This window comes from Semicossyphus pulcher, unplaced genomic scaffold (assembly GCF_022749685.1).
Source record: "Semicossyphus pulcher isolate SPU_LCO1_2020_fin unplaced genomic scaffold, fSemPul1.0.p SCAF_10, whole genome shotgun sequence".
In the NCBI taxonomy this organism is placed as follows: Eukaryota; Metazoa; Chordata; class Actinopteri; order Labriformes; family Labridae; genus Semicossyphus; species Semicossyphus pulcher.
The window spans coordinates 20,904,519-20,923,025 of NW_027211604.1; the positions used below are offsets into that span (position 1 = coordinate 20,904,519).

The following is an 18,507-nucleotide window of genomic DNA, read 5'->3' on the forward strand; positions in this document are numbered from 1 at the left end:
TTCAGGCCAGGGGTTTGTGATGAGGAGCCGGCGTTCAGAGAAATCTCTAAAGGACTTGTTCACTGTCTCGTCTCACGCTAATGAGGGGCATAAATTGTAGGCTGAGTGCCTTTTCAGGGGCTCGGCGGTACCAAGTTTGGCTAATAGCTGCGGATGTGACATTTCAGATGTGAGACGGGAGAAGAGACTACAGAAAGAGCGAGAGGAAATCCTTTTCACATTCATATCAAACCCTTTATGTGTTATTTCTAAAGTGTCACGTCGGTAAAGGCTGTTGATGCGAGTGATTCGGTTTAGCGGGTGATAATGTTTCTGCATAATAACGGTGTCTCCCTTCACTGTTGCTTTTTTACGCCTCTTCTCCTCTCATCCGTCCTGGGCTGAAGCAGCGAGCTGAAAGCTTTCCTCGGGCCTGTGCTCTCTGTGCCCCGCATGGTGCCTGATGTGCAGCGCTCGCACAAAGAGCGAGACGCCATCTGAACCGTGTCTGACTCTGTAAGCGGTGTCAAAGAGAAAAACATATTTCTGAATTGCACCTCGGGGCTCGCAAAAAATCACAGGTGGGTTGACAAAAGGTTTTCAAAAGTTTAACCGATTGTTCCTTTTGCTACAAACGTGATATTTAGGATATGCTGTCTGTTCAATATTTACTTTGATGTAAAGCAAGTGCCAATCAAGTGTTGTAATGGAAACGTTTTTTAGTCTGTATTTTATGCAAAATGTTTTTTTTTGGGCGGCTGTGGCTCAGTGGTAGAGTTGGTCGTTATTTAATTGAAAGGTTGGCGGTTCGATCCCCTGTTGCTGCAGTCTAAATGTAGCAGTGTTCTTGGGCAAGACACTGAACCCCAAATTGCTCTCAAAGGCACAACCATCAGTGTGTAAATGTGCATGGTTAGACCCTGCATAGTAGCCTCTGCTACCAGTGTTTGAATGTGTGTGTGAAAGGGTGAATGTGCCATGTAGTGTAAAGCCCGTTGACTGGTCGGACGACGAGGACCACAAGTCTAGGACCGCTACAAGTGAATACTATAGGTGCTTTCCATTTACCGTTTGTTTGACATTAAAGGATATGAGAATGTTGATGCTTTTAAAAGTTGGTTAAAGGTTGAAATGCGGCTGTAATTCATCAAAATAGAAAAGTAGTTGAAATAATTCATGTGATTGTCACGTTTTGTAATGACAATTTTGGTCAATGAGATTTTTGATCCTATGCACTTCCTTCCATCCATCCATCATCTAAACTGTTTGTCCTGTTCAGGGTCGCGGGGGGTTGGAGCCTATCCAAGAAGAAGAGATACTTTATCAATCCCCGAGGGGAAATTCAATTTTTTCACTCCGTTATTACAAACATGCTACACAAACAGGCCTGAAATACACACATGCACAGGAACAGATGGACATGCATTAATGTCAGAGTGAGGGGGCTGCACATGGACATGCACCCCGAGGACTTGGGGATTCGATGCCTTGCTTAAGGACACCTTGACAGTGCCCAGCTACCAGCCTCAATTCCACACGTAGCGGAACTGGCCAACCTCCAATTCCCAATCCAAGTCCCTACAGACTGAGCTACCATCTACCCATCTAGTCATTGGGCGAGAGGCGGGTACAACCTGGACTGATTGGCAGTCAATCACAGGGCTGACACATAGAGACAGACAACCTTTAACGCTCACTCTCACACGTACAGGCAAGTCAGAGTCACCAATAAATCTAACGAGCATGTCTTAGGACTGTGGGAGGAAGCCGGAGGACACCCTCACATGCACGGAGAGAACATGCAAACTCCACACAGAAAGGCCCCCTATGTCCGAAACCAGGATTCGAACCACCACCGTGCAGCCCTCCTATGCACTTGCCATTTAGATTATTTGGTGAGGAGGAACTTTGCAGTCATTCAGTGCTGTGGGTTCATCCAAGAATCCTACCCATCCTTTCCTTTTCAAAGCAGCATATTGTTTATCACTTTATGTAAAACTAAGGGTGGCTGCTGCTGCCTGAGATGCAAAGTGTTTGTCCTGGAAAAGAAGCTCTTGAACAGCAGATGTAGAGCTGGTTAAAGGCTGAACTGCTGCTGTAATGTATCAAGATGGAGAGCAGCGTGTTATGAAAAATGTCATGGTTATTTACTGTAAGAACACCTGGGCTGTGTGCTAATCCAGTGTTGATCATTTTCCCAGGCAGCTTCTTGGCTGATGCAGGACACTGTGTCAGCGCACATTTGTCTTCTAGATAGCTTATCTTGCTTTAAAGGGAAGTTTCTTTTCTCTTTCTTTACTTTTTCATCGTGTTTATTTTCATCCAACTCAGTTTTCCGGGCTGTAAAAGAAGGGGGGGAAATAAGGAACAAAAAGGGAGGAGAAATGTAAGATCCAGAATAAAAGACTTCTCCTGGAAGAACATCAGGAAAAGATGCTGGTGCCAGCTGAATGTGCACTTAAGTTTCTTTTCTTTCTCTTGCTACTGTTCCTTTCTTCTTTCTGTCTTTCTTCTCTTCTCTTTTCTCCAATGACGCACTTTTGAGAGGCGTCCGGCGAGCCAAACGCTCCTCTCTCTTCTCCTTGTGTTTTCATCCCATTTCATCCCGTCTGTCTGTTTAATACATATCTTTTGCCTTTTCTTGCACTAAGCTCTCCTCCCTCTCTCCTCCTCTCTGTCCAGCTCAGGGAGAAGAGAAATAAATTGGACAGAGGCGGCCATTTTTCAGAGGCCTGTGGCCCGCTGATAAAGAAAAACGTGGAGAAACATTGCTGTAGCAGGAGAAAACAAACGCTGAGAAGATGTTTAAGTGCTGTGAGGAGATTTAGAAGTGTGTGTGTGTGTTGGTAACAGCTGTACTGAAACCGAATATTTGATTTCCCTGGAAACCCCTCTTTTGCCTCAGTACATGTACAGTATAGCACATGTTGCTGTTGTTTTTATGTACATATCTTTATCCCTTTGTACCTTTTTATAGTAGTGTTTATATTAGTTTCACTTTTTGTTCCGCCTCACTTTTCTGAATGAGAGATACTAAGAGGGAATGGGAAGGTAGTCGCGGCATCCATCTCAAAAAGGAAGTTAGCAGCTAATCTACAGCAACCGAAAGTGGCAACAAATCGCAGACACAACAAGGTGAGGGGAAGCGAATAACTGCTCTATAACCGGGACGGTAAAAGACTAATGTAGTCGTTTAGAACCCGGGGTCGCTGCCCTATGAGTATGTTATTTGTCAAACTTGACCCAACACCATGTACCTCACTGGTTTGCTAATGTCTCGTAATGTTACTTACGAGAGTCCATGTGACGCAGTGTCATTGAAGAACTACAGGCTTTTTCATCTTGGATTTGTAGTCTCCCCTCTGGATGTGCGATTACGTTGTCCAATATTATGATAATGACATGAAGTGCATGAGAAATAAATGCATATTAGCTATAGCTCATAGTACCTACGTCTATCTGCTGGTCTGTATGTTTGAAACAATACCTGTGTCTGCAACAAGTCCCTCCTGAATCCAAAATAAATCCAAAAGACTTTTTTTTCCACACGCATCTGACACCAATTAATCTGAGGGAAGCTGATAGCGTCAAAATGATGTGAAAGCATGGCCATTATACCCAATGTGAAATATGTTGTGCAGCCCTAGTCTCCACCTTCAACTACACCTACATGAAACTACTACAGACTGTATACAAAGATGGACGACAAACATCTCTATCGCCCCCTGCTGACTGGCTGCAGTATAGGTCATAAAGCCCGCCTCCTCCATGTTAACAGATGGGACATGACAGCTTTGTTGACAAATACGGCTCCTGCAGCCGATCTGTTCTGGATTAGCAGAGTAGAGGAGGAACGGCGAGACTACAGTCGTTGAAGTTTACATATCTGTGAACGTCTGCTTCAGACCAACACAAGAAGCTTTTCTGCTGTTAAATATGCCGACGTGCGGGATGTTTGCTATTCTTTTCAGTAATTTAAGTGCGTGTTTTGGTTAGCGGAAGTGGCTATGCCAATCTTAACTGCGCAACTCTGACTCCAAAAAATGTCACCAGCGCAAGACGGCAGCGCCCTCCCTCTGGGGTAGTTTGGCTACAATTTCGTAGAATTTAGTCATTGGAAACTAAGCAACAAAGAGCAAAAATGGCCCCCAAAGTAGGATTGCAGAGGATTTTTTGTAAGCGGATTATACATAGTGTACAAATAACTGAAAAAATGTTGCGAGGCCAAAGCTATGACTGCACACGCAATGCATCTTGGTACATGTAGGCATTGAGACGTAGAATTCAGCTTTCTCTGTAATTTATTGCTTCTGTCGACAGCGTTTACCATCATGAGCTAAACAGACATCCTCACAAAATGTTGCAACATTTCCCCTCGAGGCCGTAACTTGCAAAATTCACGACATTCTGTTTGTATGGAGGTACCAGATCCTTCTTGCTGCATGTTGGAGAGAGTGAGTGTCTGCATGTGTTTGTGCCTGCTGAAATCACTGAGTCACTGTACTAATGCACTGATCTCTCTCACTCACACACACGCAAACACACACACACTTACTCAAGCTCTCCTCTGCTCTCTCTCATTCTGTCACTCTCATCAACCCCTTTCTCTCCCTCTCCATCCTTTTCTCACTCTTAATCACCCACTCGACACTCTCACGCACACGCACGCACACACACACGCACACACACACACCACACATGTCTTCCTGAGTCCTGTGGACCTTCCAAGCAGCCAATCATTAGAGCCCGTCCCTGCACTGTGATGTGGCTGCTAAAATTAGCCTCCTCTCTCTGTGAGTCGACATCCGCCATGACGCAGTGTGAAGAGCCAGGTAGCCATGATGCCCAGCAGAAAGAAAAAACTCTCTTTATTCGTTTCTTTGCCCCTCTACTCCTCCTTTTTCCTCTCCTCTCCTCACCCCCTCCCCTTTCTTTCCTTTCTTTCATTCTGCTTCTCCCTGATTGCTTTCATCCCCCTTTCCCCTGTTTCATACCTGATTACTTCACACTTTCTTTTGTCTTCAGCGGGGTCATAGAGATGTGCACCCTTCTGCTGTCCTTTTCACTCTATTAATTCAAACCTGTGAACCTGTTTGAAGCTCAGCTGAGCTCTGACTCACTGCTCTGCTGCTGCTTCAGCTTCTGTATTACTTTTTCAGAGTACAGAGTGACTATTATAAACCCTTTTCACCAGAATCTGTCACAATGCCAGAGGGTGAATGTAGTCCTTCACAGTTCAGTCTGTTCGTCCTCCTGTCATTCAAATGAGCAAGTCGGAAAACTTCATATTCAAGTTCTTCCGATGTTCTTGCATTGGAAATGTTGAAATCAGATGTCTTTTATTAGTTGTTTCTGATTGATCAATTTTCTGGCCCCTTACAGCAGAAGCTAAGCTTTCTTCTTTGTACATTAAACACATTTAACCCATGTAAAACAGATTTGGCTTTTCAATATGAAACTTTGACCACTTTTTCCTTTTTGTCATTTATGCGCCACATCAAAGTCCTGCTTTAGCGTTCATGACTCTCATGTGTTATCTGAGTTTTCCATAAGCACCAGCGTCAACAGGTCATTAAAACATTTACTGAGGACTACTTTCTTGGTGTTTCAAGTCACATCCTCGTCAATTTTTCTATTACATTATTGAACCAGATGAAGCATAACTTTGGGCAGCTAGTGCCAGCAAGCTAGCCCCTTTCAAAGAGCGTTGGGGGAGCACTGGTTTTTAAAGTTGTAATCTCGAAGATATCTGTTTCGTTCTCTTTGGCGGCAACTTCCCAGATATCCAGACAGTGTTGCATGTGTGACGTCCACGGTTGGCTCCGGTTGTAACTCTTGATTTTCCGCTTTTGGTCGCTGATGGTCGCTTTCTTTTTTAGAGTTTGCCTCCGAATTTGTTTCCTTTTCTTTCGATTTTCACTTCTTTTTGAGGTTGTATCTGTAGTCATCCATCTTTTCTTTGTTTGTTCAGCCATAGTAGATTACTGTTTACTAGTAACACTTGGAGAGACCGGAAAAGCAGCCGCTTAGCTCCACCTACCCTCTCTGGCAGACCAACCACTGCTGGCTGATGGAAAACGCGTCACTAACTGGGCGCTGCTTGTGATATTTTCCGTGAAAGTCGTCACAGACACCCAGTCTGTAATACTGCAAATGCAAAGGCTTTCATCAGTGGATCACAGGCTCAATCACCATTGTGTTACCTCATTCTTCGACAGAAAGTAACTTAACATGATGTAATTGAAAATCTTCGAGATTATTACTTTAACTTGAAACTGCTATATTCAGTGTTGTTACTAGTTTTAATAACCTTGCCTGTTTGTTTCCGAGAGATTCAACTCAAATCCTGAAAACAAGCTAAGCACTGTCAAACAAGCTAGCGACGGCTCTGTTTGCAGACCCTTCTGACATTCTGTGTACGAGGAGGAGGGGCTTTGGAGAAGCTCTGATTTTTTTTTTTTTATGTGAAACGGCTTTGTTCAGTGTTTGAGCCTGTTTGATTCACCTGGTCTGTTTGTTTTGGAGGGAAGACCTCTGTGGATATTTCGGCTCCCAGTAAAACCCTTGTTAATGATGAACTCTGTGTACAATGACTCAGGGTCAAATCCTCAGCTTTCAGAGGACAGCCCTAAAACCCCCCCACACATAAATACATTGTTAATTGTGTTTTATATACCTCTTGTAGTATTTGATATAGCAACTCTCCAGGGACGTGTTTTCAGGGAAGTCGTTTCTTGTGCTTGGCACATTTTGCACCCGACAGTTTCCCCCTGCAGATGAATCATTCTGGTGTGTGACAGCTGGTTTCCTTCATTCATGAAAAGCGTTAAGCCAAAGGTCTTTTCACTTTTTTTGCCAGTTCTTTCTGTCTTTCCTATCTCTCCATCACTGCTCCGACAGTCACTGCTCTGACTGCTGTGTACACCGAATGCTTGTGAGGTTACTATAACAATCAGTTCCTGTGTGCAGTCCTTTCATTCAGCAGTGTTTGGATTATGGACACATTAGTCTTCAGTTTTGGTCTGTTTGAAAGCCTCATATGTACAGTAAATGTTGTTTTTGAACGCTAAAGTTTGTGAATGCTTAATATTTTTGGTCTTCTTTAAAATGTATTAAGAAATTGCAATTCATACTGTCAATGAATGGGAAGCTAACCAAACGCAATCTTAAGCTGCTGGTCAAAAACCCCACTAACACCCGTCTCGTTTGCTTAATGGGAAAGATTACAATCGGCATTCAGACCCCGTAATTATCGCCTCGGCTCAGATCGACATTGATAGGAACACAAAACCTGTGTCGACACGCTAATCTCCGCCCCCTGTCCGGTGCGATGCTATGCTCCGTTGGTAACTTCTGTGACTCCTTGTCATCTCAGCTACAAATTCTATGTCCAAGCAGCGCTCGAACATCGTCCCAAATTTGTCTGCGCTGAGTTTGACACACAGACCGAATGAGTAACAGATACGATAAAGACCTAACCACCGTAACATTTTCACTGTTTACTAACGCTGTCTCCGGCGCGTTTGTGACGCCAGGTGGTGACGCAGCAGAAAGAGACCGACAGCAGTATACTTCACTGGCACTGGGAAAAGAGACAATCTTCATTTAAAAGTGGGTCTTCCCGGGTCATGTGAGACCATTTGGCAATATTATGGTGTACAAGCTTGACTTATGTTGCCTGGTCTAAACTAACTTCAATTTCAACAAGAACGTGCATGTGTACAGTCAGTACACGGAGCTGGACTCATGCAGTCCTTGTTGGTCCTTTGCACCTCATGTGTTGCTTGTAATTATCACAGCACTATTGTGGCCATCATCACAGAGAAGAAGCTTAAGCAGTCTAATAATAACAGTGTTAAGAGAAGTGAAAAACGGAGCATCCTCTCACTCCTTCTATCAGTGCTCTGATCCCTTTCGAAGTCACGCATGAACAAAGATTATTGAAGATAACCAGCCAATCAAGCGATAGCGTGTGATGTCAGCTGGCCTTTAAAGCCACTTACAGCACTCTGTCCCTGTGCTTCAAGGAAACTGGCTGAGCAGCATCATCATGACAAGGTTTAATGTGTGGGTGAAGGCTGGGCTGCTGTGCACCTGTGTGACTGTGTGTGTACCATATATGCATGTATGTGTATGTCCTGTTTGTGTGTGTTATGTGTGTCAGTGCTGTGTATCTGTGCGTCTGTGACTGTGCTTTCCGGCTCTGGTATCAGTGTGAACTTGTCTTTATTTATCTCTGTCAGGCCGAGCATGATAGTGTTTCCTGGTTTAAAATGTCAGCTTTCAACAGGCTTCCTCTGTGGTTTCTGTTCTGTTCGGCTCAGGAGGAAGCAGACAGCACTAATCTATCATCGCTCCGCGGATGGAGATACGAGTCAGTCCCAAAACTAAGACAGACAGGCAAACTGCCTCACAGAGCATACAAACACGCTGAATCAGAGCTGGCAGAGGCTTGTAGTTTTCAGAGCGATGTGAGGATTTTTCCATGTTTGAGTGTAATGTCCAGTTTGGAAAAGCTCTGATAGTTTATGTGTGTTTTATTGAGGGGATGAGCGTGTCGAAGGCTGTCCCAATTCAGAGACAAATGCGTCCTCCGTTTCCCAGGCCATGAAGGATGCACCCGATGGAGCCCAACGTATTCCAAGATCCATTGTGCTCCAATTCAAACGAAATGACGGACTCTAACGTGGCGGAGGAATAAACATTTAAATGTAAAAGTTTTTGGTTTTAACTCATAGCGTTACACATGTTTAAAAAACAAAAGGGCCCTTAATACAAATGATCTATTAGATAATAGGTTAACTTACTCAATGTTAGTTATGCTAGCTAGTTAGCCTGCTAGCTACCTTTTGCTAGGCGACAGGAGTGGTGTTTGGTGATGCAAGGGTAAGGACGGGAACAGCTGGTGACGCAAACAGGAAATCGTCCGTAGACCAGACCGTCTCATTTCAGTTCGGCCTGAGTGGTCTGTGCAGGCTTTGAATGGTGCATCCTCCGCAGACGAAGGCTGCAACCCCTGAATTTACAGATCTTTTCTGTGGCAGATTCTTATGTTATAGGTAAGAAGTTATTGGTCAAAAGTTTTACCACTGTAATGTTGTGTTTTGTTACTTTATGTCCATGTGGATCAAGTAACTCACAATGTATCAGTAGCACACATGCCTTGTGCTAGTTGCATCACACTATCACACTATTAGCAGTAGTTAGAGTAATAACGTACTCTTAATAGTTTCAGTTGTGAAGCTCGTAGCAGAGGTCAAAGTACTGTTAGTTGTAGTGGTTCTAATGTTATCAATATTACAGTGAGAGATCCAACGTTTTCAGACAGGAATTCTTCAACACAGAGCTCTGTGTCCCGGTGTTCTGAGTGTGATTATTATGCCTGTCAGGCCGTCAGCCCCCTACCAGTACACACACACACACACACACACACACACACACACACACACACACACACACACACACACACACACACACACTCACACACGTCCTTGGTCATGTCATCAGTCCAGATCTAGATTAGACTTAATGAGAGCACAGCATGCATACAGCCCATAACTCAGCATAGCACACTGACCTACTGACTCACTGACGGGCTACAGGAAAGTGTGTGTGTATCTGTGTGTGACTGACTGTGTGAGAGAGCCTGGTTGCCTTGCTCTGACCATGTCCAGCTATGTGTGCGTGTTGTCCTTCATTCACATTAGTACGATATGATACACTTTATTCTCCTGCACACATAGTTTCTTAATCATAGTAATAATGAAAACAAACTAAAACACAGATAATTGTTACTTATCTGAGCAGCTGAGTCTCATCTTTTCATCTTCATTAAGAGGTCATCGATCACACTGCACTCTGACAGCTTGATACAGACAGAACTGATGGCGCCAAAAGAATCTAACTTTATTATTGAAATGCAAATGATTGTGACTTTTGCTGCACGACATGCGTCACATTTGAGGAACTGAGGCATCGCAGGCTCTCTACAGACTAGGGCTGTGATGGTGCGGAATTTTCTACCACTAACGCCTCTTTGCAGTTTGGCAGTTAACCTCCGCCTCAGCCCAGTGCCAGAGTATGTTTGCTTTTTTCACAACAGCGCGTCCCCCAGACGGTAAAACACAGCATGAGTGGTGGAAACGCGAGTTTATTAACCACTAAGTTCGTATACGTAATTTCAAGTGAAATCCGCGGGGACTAGCTAGATCTTGTTGTAGTCATGGTTTTGGAGAGAAATGTAGTGGAACTGAAGGATGTTTTCCCAGCATGCAGTGCTGCACAGATCTAGCTGTGTCCCAATCCACAGGCTGCAGCCTTACAAGGAGGCGGACCACGGAGGATGCTCCATTCATAGCTTGCGTAGACCATTAAAGCCGAACTGAAATGAGACGGTCTGGTCTACCTTTGCATCACCAAATGCGCTCCTGTCGCCTAGCAACTGGTAGCTAGCGAGCTAACTAGCAGTTTCTGACTCTGTTTAGTCTGGTTATTACCTTGCAGCTAATGTACCTTGGTATTTTAAACTAATAATGAGGTGTTTTCAGCTTGTTGCAGCAGAAATATGTAAACAAACTTGATAAGTAATGGCTGCAAGCAGCTGACTACAGAACATGATGGTGATGACATGAAATAATCGCATGCTAAAGGGGTTTTTCTGTCTATCTGTTGGAAATGTACAGCCTAATTCCCTCTTCTGTTAGAGCCGGGCAAGTACTCAATATTTTCATTTACAAATTATGATTTATCAAATTTGGAGAGCTGAGTGGAAAAGGCGAAATTCAATCACATGTTCTCAGAACAAAGTTATTAAAGTTAATCGATGTGGAAAATCTTTCCAGCGATGAATAAATCATGCGATAAATGGAAAAAGAAAGTGTGCTTTTTGAGTGATTACTGACGGAGTTTCCACTGCTGCTCCGAGCTGCATTGCACAACAGTCCACGAAACGCAGCCAGGAAGGACATTTGTACCGCCATAACTCTTCATTAGTTGCTCCGTTCTAAAACAGCCAAATGCATTTCTTTGTTTTCGTCTTTGCATGAAATACAGCCGACATTAACTGACTCTGCACAAGACAAACATCTAATCAGCTCTTGGAGGACTCTGTTTTTCCATTTCTCCGCCCGATGTGTTGTCTGACTCTGAGGAAAGTGCATTCATTTGCAGTCATTTGCATTTTGTATTTTGCGTACAATTTGCTCACTGTCTGCCCTCCACCTGTCTGACTTTCTGCCTGTCTACCTGCTCCTCTCATCTTTTTATAATGCTCCTCTTCCATCTGCCTGCCTGTCATCCATCACTGAGGCTGGGTGACTCTCAACTGCCTGTCACAGAAAGAGGAAGAAGACGAAGAGGGCGGGCGGCGGAGGAGAGGAAGAGCAGGATGGAGATGAGAGAGAGAGAGAGAGAGAGAGAGAGAGAGAGAGAGAGAGAGAGAGAGAGAGAGAGAGAGAGAGAGAGAGAGAGAGAGAGAGAGAGAGAGAGAGAGAGAGAGAGAGAGAGAGAGAGAACATAAAACTGCAGGAGCTTGTAATAGTGTTTCCTACTCATTAATTAGCTGCAGTCGCTGCTGTACAAACACACAGTAATAAAACTGATATACTGAGATCCTCTCCTCTCCTCCTCTCCTCCTTCCCAATATGTTACCTCCCCCTCTCCACTTCTCTCTTATCTCACCTTTTTCCTTTTCCTCCCCTCTCCTGTCCTCTCCTTCCCTCTGCGTCTTCCCTTTTTCTTCTCGTCTCCCTCTCCCTCTCCTTCTCCCTCTGTCATCCTCATCACTCCTCTTCTCTCCTCTTAAATCCTCATTTTTCATCCCTTCTCTTTTCCTCTCCCATTCCCTGTTTCCTCACCTCCTCTCCTCTCCTCCTCTCCTCCTCTCTCTTCCCCTTGTATTCCTTCATTCTCCATTTCTCTCCTCAGCATCTCTTTCACTCTCCCCCTTTTTTCACTGCTCATCCCACCTTACCTTTCTCCTCTTACCTCTTCTATCCATCCTTCTCCTCTCCTCTCCTCTCCTTCTTCTTGTCTCTATTTCTTCTCGTTCTCCTTTTACCTTTCCTTTCCTCTTTTTTTACAATGTCCCCACTTTTCTCCTTTTGTCTCCTTCCCCATCTCCTCACTTATCCTCTCCTAACCTCCTTTTACCTCCTTTCTTCCCTCTTCCATTTTCATCTCCTCTCCTCCTTTGTCCCTTTCTCTATTTTTTCTCCTCTACCTTTCTTTTCCATTACTCATTTTCTCTCCTCTCTTCTTTCTTTTACTGTCCTCTCCTTTTCCTGCTCTCCTACTTATCCCCCCTTTTCTCTCCTCTCCATTCTCATCTTCACTCCCCCTTTTCATCTCTCTTCTTCTCCTCCTCCTCCTCCCTCCCTCTATTTCTTCTTCTTTTTTCCTCCTTTCTTTTTCTGCTCCTTTTCTTTTCATCCCATCCCCTTCCCCTCTTATTTACTAAAATCTCTTCTCCTCTTTTCTTCCGTTTGCCTCTCATCTTCTTATGTCCTCTTCCCTTTCCTCCTACCCTACTCCCTTCTTCTTCCCTCTTCACCCTTTTCCACTTCTCTCCCACCTCCATTTCTCTCTTTCCTCTCTCTTTGTCATTCTTTTTTCCTTCCTTCTCCCCTCTTCTTCTCTCCTCTTTCATCCCCCTCTTTTCATCCCTTTTGCTCTCCTCTCCCTTCTCCCTTTTCCCCTTTCTTCCACTCGTCCTCCTAAAAGGTAAGTATCACCCTCGGCCTCTGTCCTTCTTTCTCTCGTATTGCTGAAGGGGGAAGCAAGATTCATCGCGGCCTTGTCTCACAAACACGCACGCACGCACACACAGATTTAAACACTCACGTGCACACACACTTAGTCACGCACATAAAAACATTCAGTTGCTTATCCACACACATAAACATGCACACACAGCTGTAGACGAACACACACGGATATTCATGCTGGGCTGTTCATAAACAAACACACACACAGTTAAACTCACACTTTAACTGCAGTTGTACACACACACACACACACACACTCTCTTGCTCCATTGCATTATTTATTTGTGCTGGCTGGCAGTCAGAGGAGGCAGCCAAGCAGCAAAAGCAAGGATGCTGCTTTTACATATGGCCTTTTCATATACTGCCACACACACACACACACACACACACACACACACACACACACACACACACACACACACACACACACACCAGTCTCATCCTGTTCTGTCCTTATCTTTCATCTCTCTTTCCACTTACTTCACTCACTTCCTTTTCTGTCTTTCTCTTCGCTCACTCTCTCTCTTATTCGTCTCCTACTTGATTTGTCTTTTCCTCCTCCTTTTCTCCTCCTCCTCTTCCTCTTCCTCCTCCTCCTCCTCCTCCAGTTAGTTAAACATCAGTACCCCCCTCCTCTTCTCCCCTTCTCCTCCTCCATCACTTTCATTCTCTCTTTCTTCCCACCGCTCCCCTGTGAGTCTAGGGGACTCTCTTTAACATCTCTTTACTTCTCCTTTTCTCTTTAATGCAGAGTAGCAGGGTATCTTTTTAACTCATAAACAAAAAAGTGTGCAAACTTTTGAACTGCCTCAAATACTGCTGGTTTTCAAACTTAAAACTTTTTGAAGACAAACCAAAAACTCATAAAACTGTTAAGTATTAGAAAGCTCTCCTTGAGCCCTCTGGCTCTCTGTCTGTTTAAGCCATGGCAGCCGTATGGCTTAGGGATGGCATTGTCTGTTGGTTTGTCTGCTGGTCCATCCATCCAACACTCTGGTCCGCACTGAAACACCTCAGCATTTACAGTTTAATGATTCCTCTACGATAAATCTTAAAGACCATCCCTGACTTGGGCTCTTCGCCAATTTGTGGTTGACATTTTAGAGTTAAGTCTGTTGATGGCATTGTCGTGACATTTGGTTTCCACATTCACGCCCTCGAAAGGTTTATTGTAGAAACATTGCCATGTTCTGCCAACTTGAAGTTAAATTCTGATTTGTTCAGAACTGGCTTACGACCAAATACCTTCAAACTTGTGTCCCCATCAGCCTCAGTCGTACTCTGTGTTTAATGCTACTTAGCAAAAGGCCTGTGACGGTTTGGGGGAGGAGCTGGACTCTCTGACGGCGGTGTCAGAGAGGAGGATGCTGTCAAAGTTACATGTTATCTTGGACAGTGTCTCCCACTCACTCCATGATGTGCTGGTTAAGCAGAGGAGCACTTTTAGCCAAAGACTCGTTCCCCCAAGATGCACCACAGAGCGATACAGGAAGTGGCCATCACACTTTTTAACTCCTCCCTCTGACTGTCTGACACTTTTTAAAACTGTGTTACATTAATGTATACATAATTATTTATTTATTCACACTATATATAATTCACATATTTACATACTTTTTTTTACTGTATTCATATTTCTGATTCAGATGTTGGCAGGTTAAAAAAGTAAACTTAGATGACAAACATGGTAAACATTATATACTATACCATCAACATCATATAAGCATGCTGCCATTAGCAGTAGCTAACAGCACTACAGTGCTATAGTACAGCCTCATTGCTCAGTTTGCATGACCTTTGACTCTTTGTGTTGATTGCTCAACCTCTGATCTGATTTTGATCAGATTATGTTTTATGTACAAGTTCTCGCGCTGCTGCGTTTCTTTAAAAAACATGATGTCAATTTTTATTTAATTGAATAAATTTGGACGCGTAGTACAGATATATGTTTAAATATGGTATATTTTGTATCATTCAATACCGAACAGGTTATGTATCAGTACGGGTGCCTCTTGTTACCATGTCTTTCCTCTTCTTCTTATTGACACGTTTTCTACTTTGTGTCTTTTGGGTCAAAAGAAAAAAGAAAAAAAATCCACGTGGAGTCTTGGTGAGAGAAGGAGGCGGGGATGGAGGGAGGGAAAATGAGAGGTTAATGGAGAGATGGAGGGGGATGGAGGAGAAGAGTTAATAACATGGGGATAAAGAGGCTTAGACAGTAATGATAAAAAGTAGAGTGAAGTCATACAGTTGGTTTTACACTGCTGTGTGTGTGCGTGTTTGCGCTTGTTTATGTGTGTGTGTGTTCTTGGCTGATGTCCTTGACTTTATGACTGATTATATCATTGCTTCAGGTCCCTGTTAGGGCAGACAGAGAGATAGACTGTGTGTGTGTGTGTGTGTGTGTGTGTGAGAATGATTGTCTGCTTGAATCCACCCACTCCCTCAGGTCTTCAAACACTGCCTCACACACAAGCACACCTTGTTTGCTTTAACAGAATCCTCTTACACATCATTTTAAAGGTACAGTCTGATATATTTCTGCAGTTGTCATTAAGCTTTAAATGTTTTCCAGGTTGTTATCAACATGTTGGTTCAAGCTTACTGTGACCGCGACTCCTCAGCTTATCAGTCCCATCGCTTCTTCCTCCTTCCTCTTCCTTCTCTACTTCCTCTCTCGCTCGCTGCTTCTAATCTGTCTTAAATGTCTCCCACTTTCCTTCAATTGCATCTCTTCCTCTCATCTCAGTCCGTTCCATGTGAGACGTTAGGAGGAGACGTAATGAAAAGATGTAAGTGAGGGAAATGAGACGGCTGAGAGCCACCCACTGAGAGATACAAGTTAAAGATGTGAGGACACTCGGGAAAGTGATTTAAAATGAAAGGAGACATTTTTCCCCTCTCAGCGTCTTAAGCAGTGTCAGTCGCTGATGATGGTGTCACATGTCAGTCAGCTTCAGTGTCTCTGTTTGGTTCCCTTGGAGTTTGTATTTGTGCTTAAAGTGACGCCCTCTCTAAATAATAATACAGAGGGTGCACAGTTATCAACAAGCACTTGTCCTTTAAGTAGGGCTTTACGATGTTGACTCTGGCCTCTCTCCCTGGAAACCCAGCAAAGAGGATGAAGAACAAATACATGTATCCTGACGCTGGGCTTACACTGTAAGAGCTTCCTCCACAACCAGGAGTGTGACCGCAAATTTACAAAACAGTCTGGAAAAACTGCAGCTGTAAATCCCCTAATCAATCAAATGTCCCTAAAGGACTCTGGAGGCGATGACTTTTTACCTAAGTGAGCCAAAGATGTGGATGTAGTCAACACTGCAAAATGAGGGATTACTGCTCTGCTCAACAAGTCCTTCCAGCATCTGTTCTTCATGTTCTTCACCTGCTCTAATGCAACGCTAATGTTGAGCAGTGGTCGAGGTGAAATGCCAAAAACTGCATCATTCAGAGGCAAAATCAGATTCATGGTCATGCTGAACGATAGGCGGGGATATCACTTACACGTTATACCTTTTGAGGGCCTGATCAGACAGAGCATGTTTTGCAGGCTGTAAAACACGAGGCGCACCGCACTGCCTTTCTGTTGAAGCCTCCGTCCCGATCAGACAGAGCTTGTTTTAGCAGCTGGGGGCAGCTTTTTTTCCCCTGTTGTTAAAGCCACCACCAAATCATAAACTGTCAATCTAACCGCAACTGTTCCCATTTATTTTGGCTAGCTAAAATACTTAACTTTGTGTTCAATAGATCAGCTATGTGCAAAAATGTGCAGGCGGAGGGCACTTGCTCTGGCTTTGATGGAGGGTGAGAGGCTGTTCCCAAATACATTAAACACAGGGAAGCAGAGATCCGCGTGGGTACATGAGACCCTCAGAAATCACTCGATGTCGTCACCCCCACAGAAGGCCCGCCTCTCCATTCATCTGATTGGACAATGAGAAAAAACGCCAATGACGTTGGGCGCTTTTCTGCTTTGAGTTGAAGTTTTTTCAACTTGAGGCGCTCAGAGCGTTTATTTAAAAACGTGAGGCACACAGAGCGGAAAAGCAGCGCGCAAAACGCATCCCTCTCATTGAAAACAGCTACAAAAAAGCATAGCTGCTAAAATGCACTCTGTCTGATCGCGCCCTTATTGTCTCATGCGACTCTAAACACTGTAACACAAAGAACGCTCTCTCCGGCACCGGCCCGATCTCCAACAGTGAAATATGAAGCTTTAACTGAAGCCCCTTTAACTCTACACTCTAATCATGTATCTCTGTTCTCTTCCTGTCTTGCTCTCTGTGCAGGTATTTCGCACCGACTTCATCACGGCCATGAAGCTGCCGGACTCGGCCCAGCTCGGCCCGGACGACTTCTACGTGCTCTCGGACCCGTGGAGACAAGAGTGGGAGAAAGGAGTTCAGGTCCCTGCCAGCCTGGAGGCCATACCAGAGCCTGTGGTCAGGTAGGACACACATGAAAGACTCATGCAGGATTGGGCAAAACAGCACATAAACATTGAATCTGTTTTATAGAGATTCACAAGCAGCTCTGGTCCTCTGGCTCACATAGATATTATGTCATCATGTAAACACTCGTGCAGAGTCTCAAAGGTCTTGGAAGAGAACTTTTATTTGCCATGGATAAAACCTGAAAAAATGCCAAATCGTCAGTAAACTGTCAGTTAAGATTTGTGACATTTTAGTACAAAACAGTCACAACCTGTAAATCTGAAATGCACTGAGCATTATTTTGAAAAGTGTGTCAAAATGAGTGTGCTGAGATAATAAAAGTAACACTTCCTGCTGAGATTAAATAACACTAAATAATAGTCTTTAAGTCACACAGCTGTCCTATGTTCATGGACATTTTGGAAATGTTAAAGGGCCAGTTCGCTGATTTTCAACCTCCGTTCTATCAGGCTATTATGGTAGACAAAAATTCAATTTTGCCCTTTGGAGGACGCTATCCACTTCTGCAATGGGCCCTGGAAAACCTCCACCAGACTATGTAAAACGCGTCATCTGGCGGAGGCCAGGGAGCTCGCTAACCTACACTTCTTCAATCTAGGACGCCCGCCTCTGATGTCATGTCTCGTTCAAAATCGTTGAAATGTAGACTGCAGACCTGAAGATTTTTTAGACGATCCACTGGTATATTCTCGGCTTATTTTAAATTCTGTACCGCTCTGAGCCCTTGCCTGCAGCGATCAATGTCCTTGAGTGGAAAACGGTAGCCTAGTATTTCCCTCCAGTGTCTCTTGCTGGGCCATTCCTTTCAGAGTGAGGGGCGCAATGCATGCTGGGTGTTGTAGGAATGAAGAATGGGCGAAACCACGAGCTGTTTGTACAACTTTCTCCACAGCTATGGTGCCAATTTCAAATATTATTGCTTCTTTTGATTACAGAGAACACCAGCTTTGACTGACAGTGGCAATTCGGCGAATTGCTCCTCTAAGAAAAATTTGGCTTTGCATTTTTAAGAAATTATGAGGATCCCTTAAAAGCTTTTTATTAAACTGCATGTAACGTCACTTATTAGCATTCATTTAAATGAAAGCCAACAAGGGCAAAAATTGAGACCTCTGCTTTCTACTTGCCAACTCATTTGTACACACACGCCATGCCAAGAAGGTTTGGATGCATGTGCACACACGCACACACACACACACACACACACACACACACACACACACACACACACACACACACACAGAAGCAATCTGGTAGGCAGATGTGTGCAGACATGCACTTCGACCCACTTATATTCACTCTCATGC

At 44.1% G+C, this 18,507-nt stretch overlaps 1 protein-coding gene across 1 annotated transcript in view; it reads left to right on the forward strand.

Moving 5' to 3' along the window:
- The window catches only part of jade2 (jade family PHD finger 2), a 216,190-nt gene that overhangs the window by 55,630 nt on the left and 142,053 nt on the right, over positions 1-18,507 (forward strand). The window contains exon 4 of the mRNA XM_069669488.1: positions 17,036-17,193. Within this exon, the coding sequence (XP_069525589.1) occupies positions 17,036-17,193 (158 nt within the window). The remainder of the gene's footprint in view (positions 1-17,035; positions 17,194-18,507) is intronic.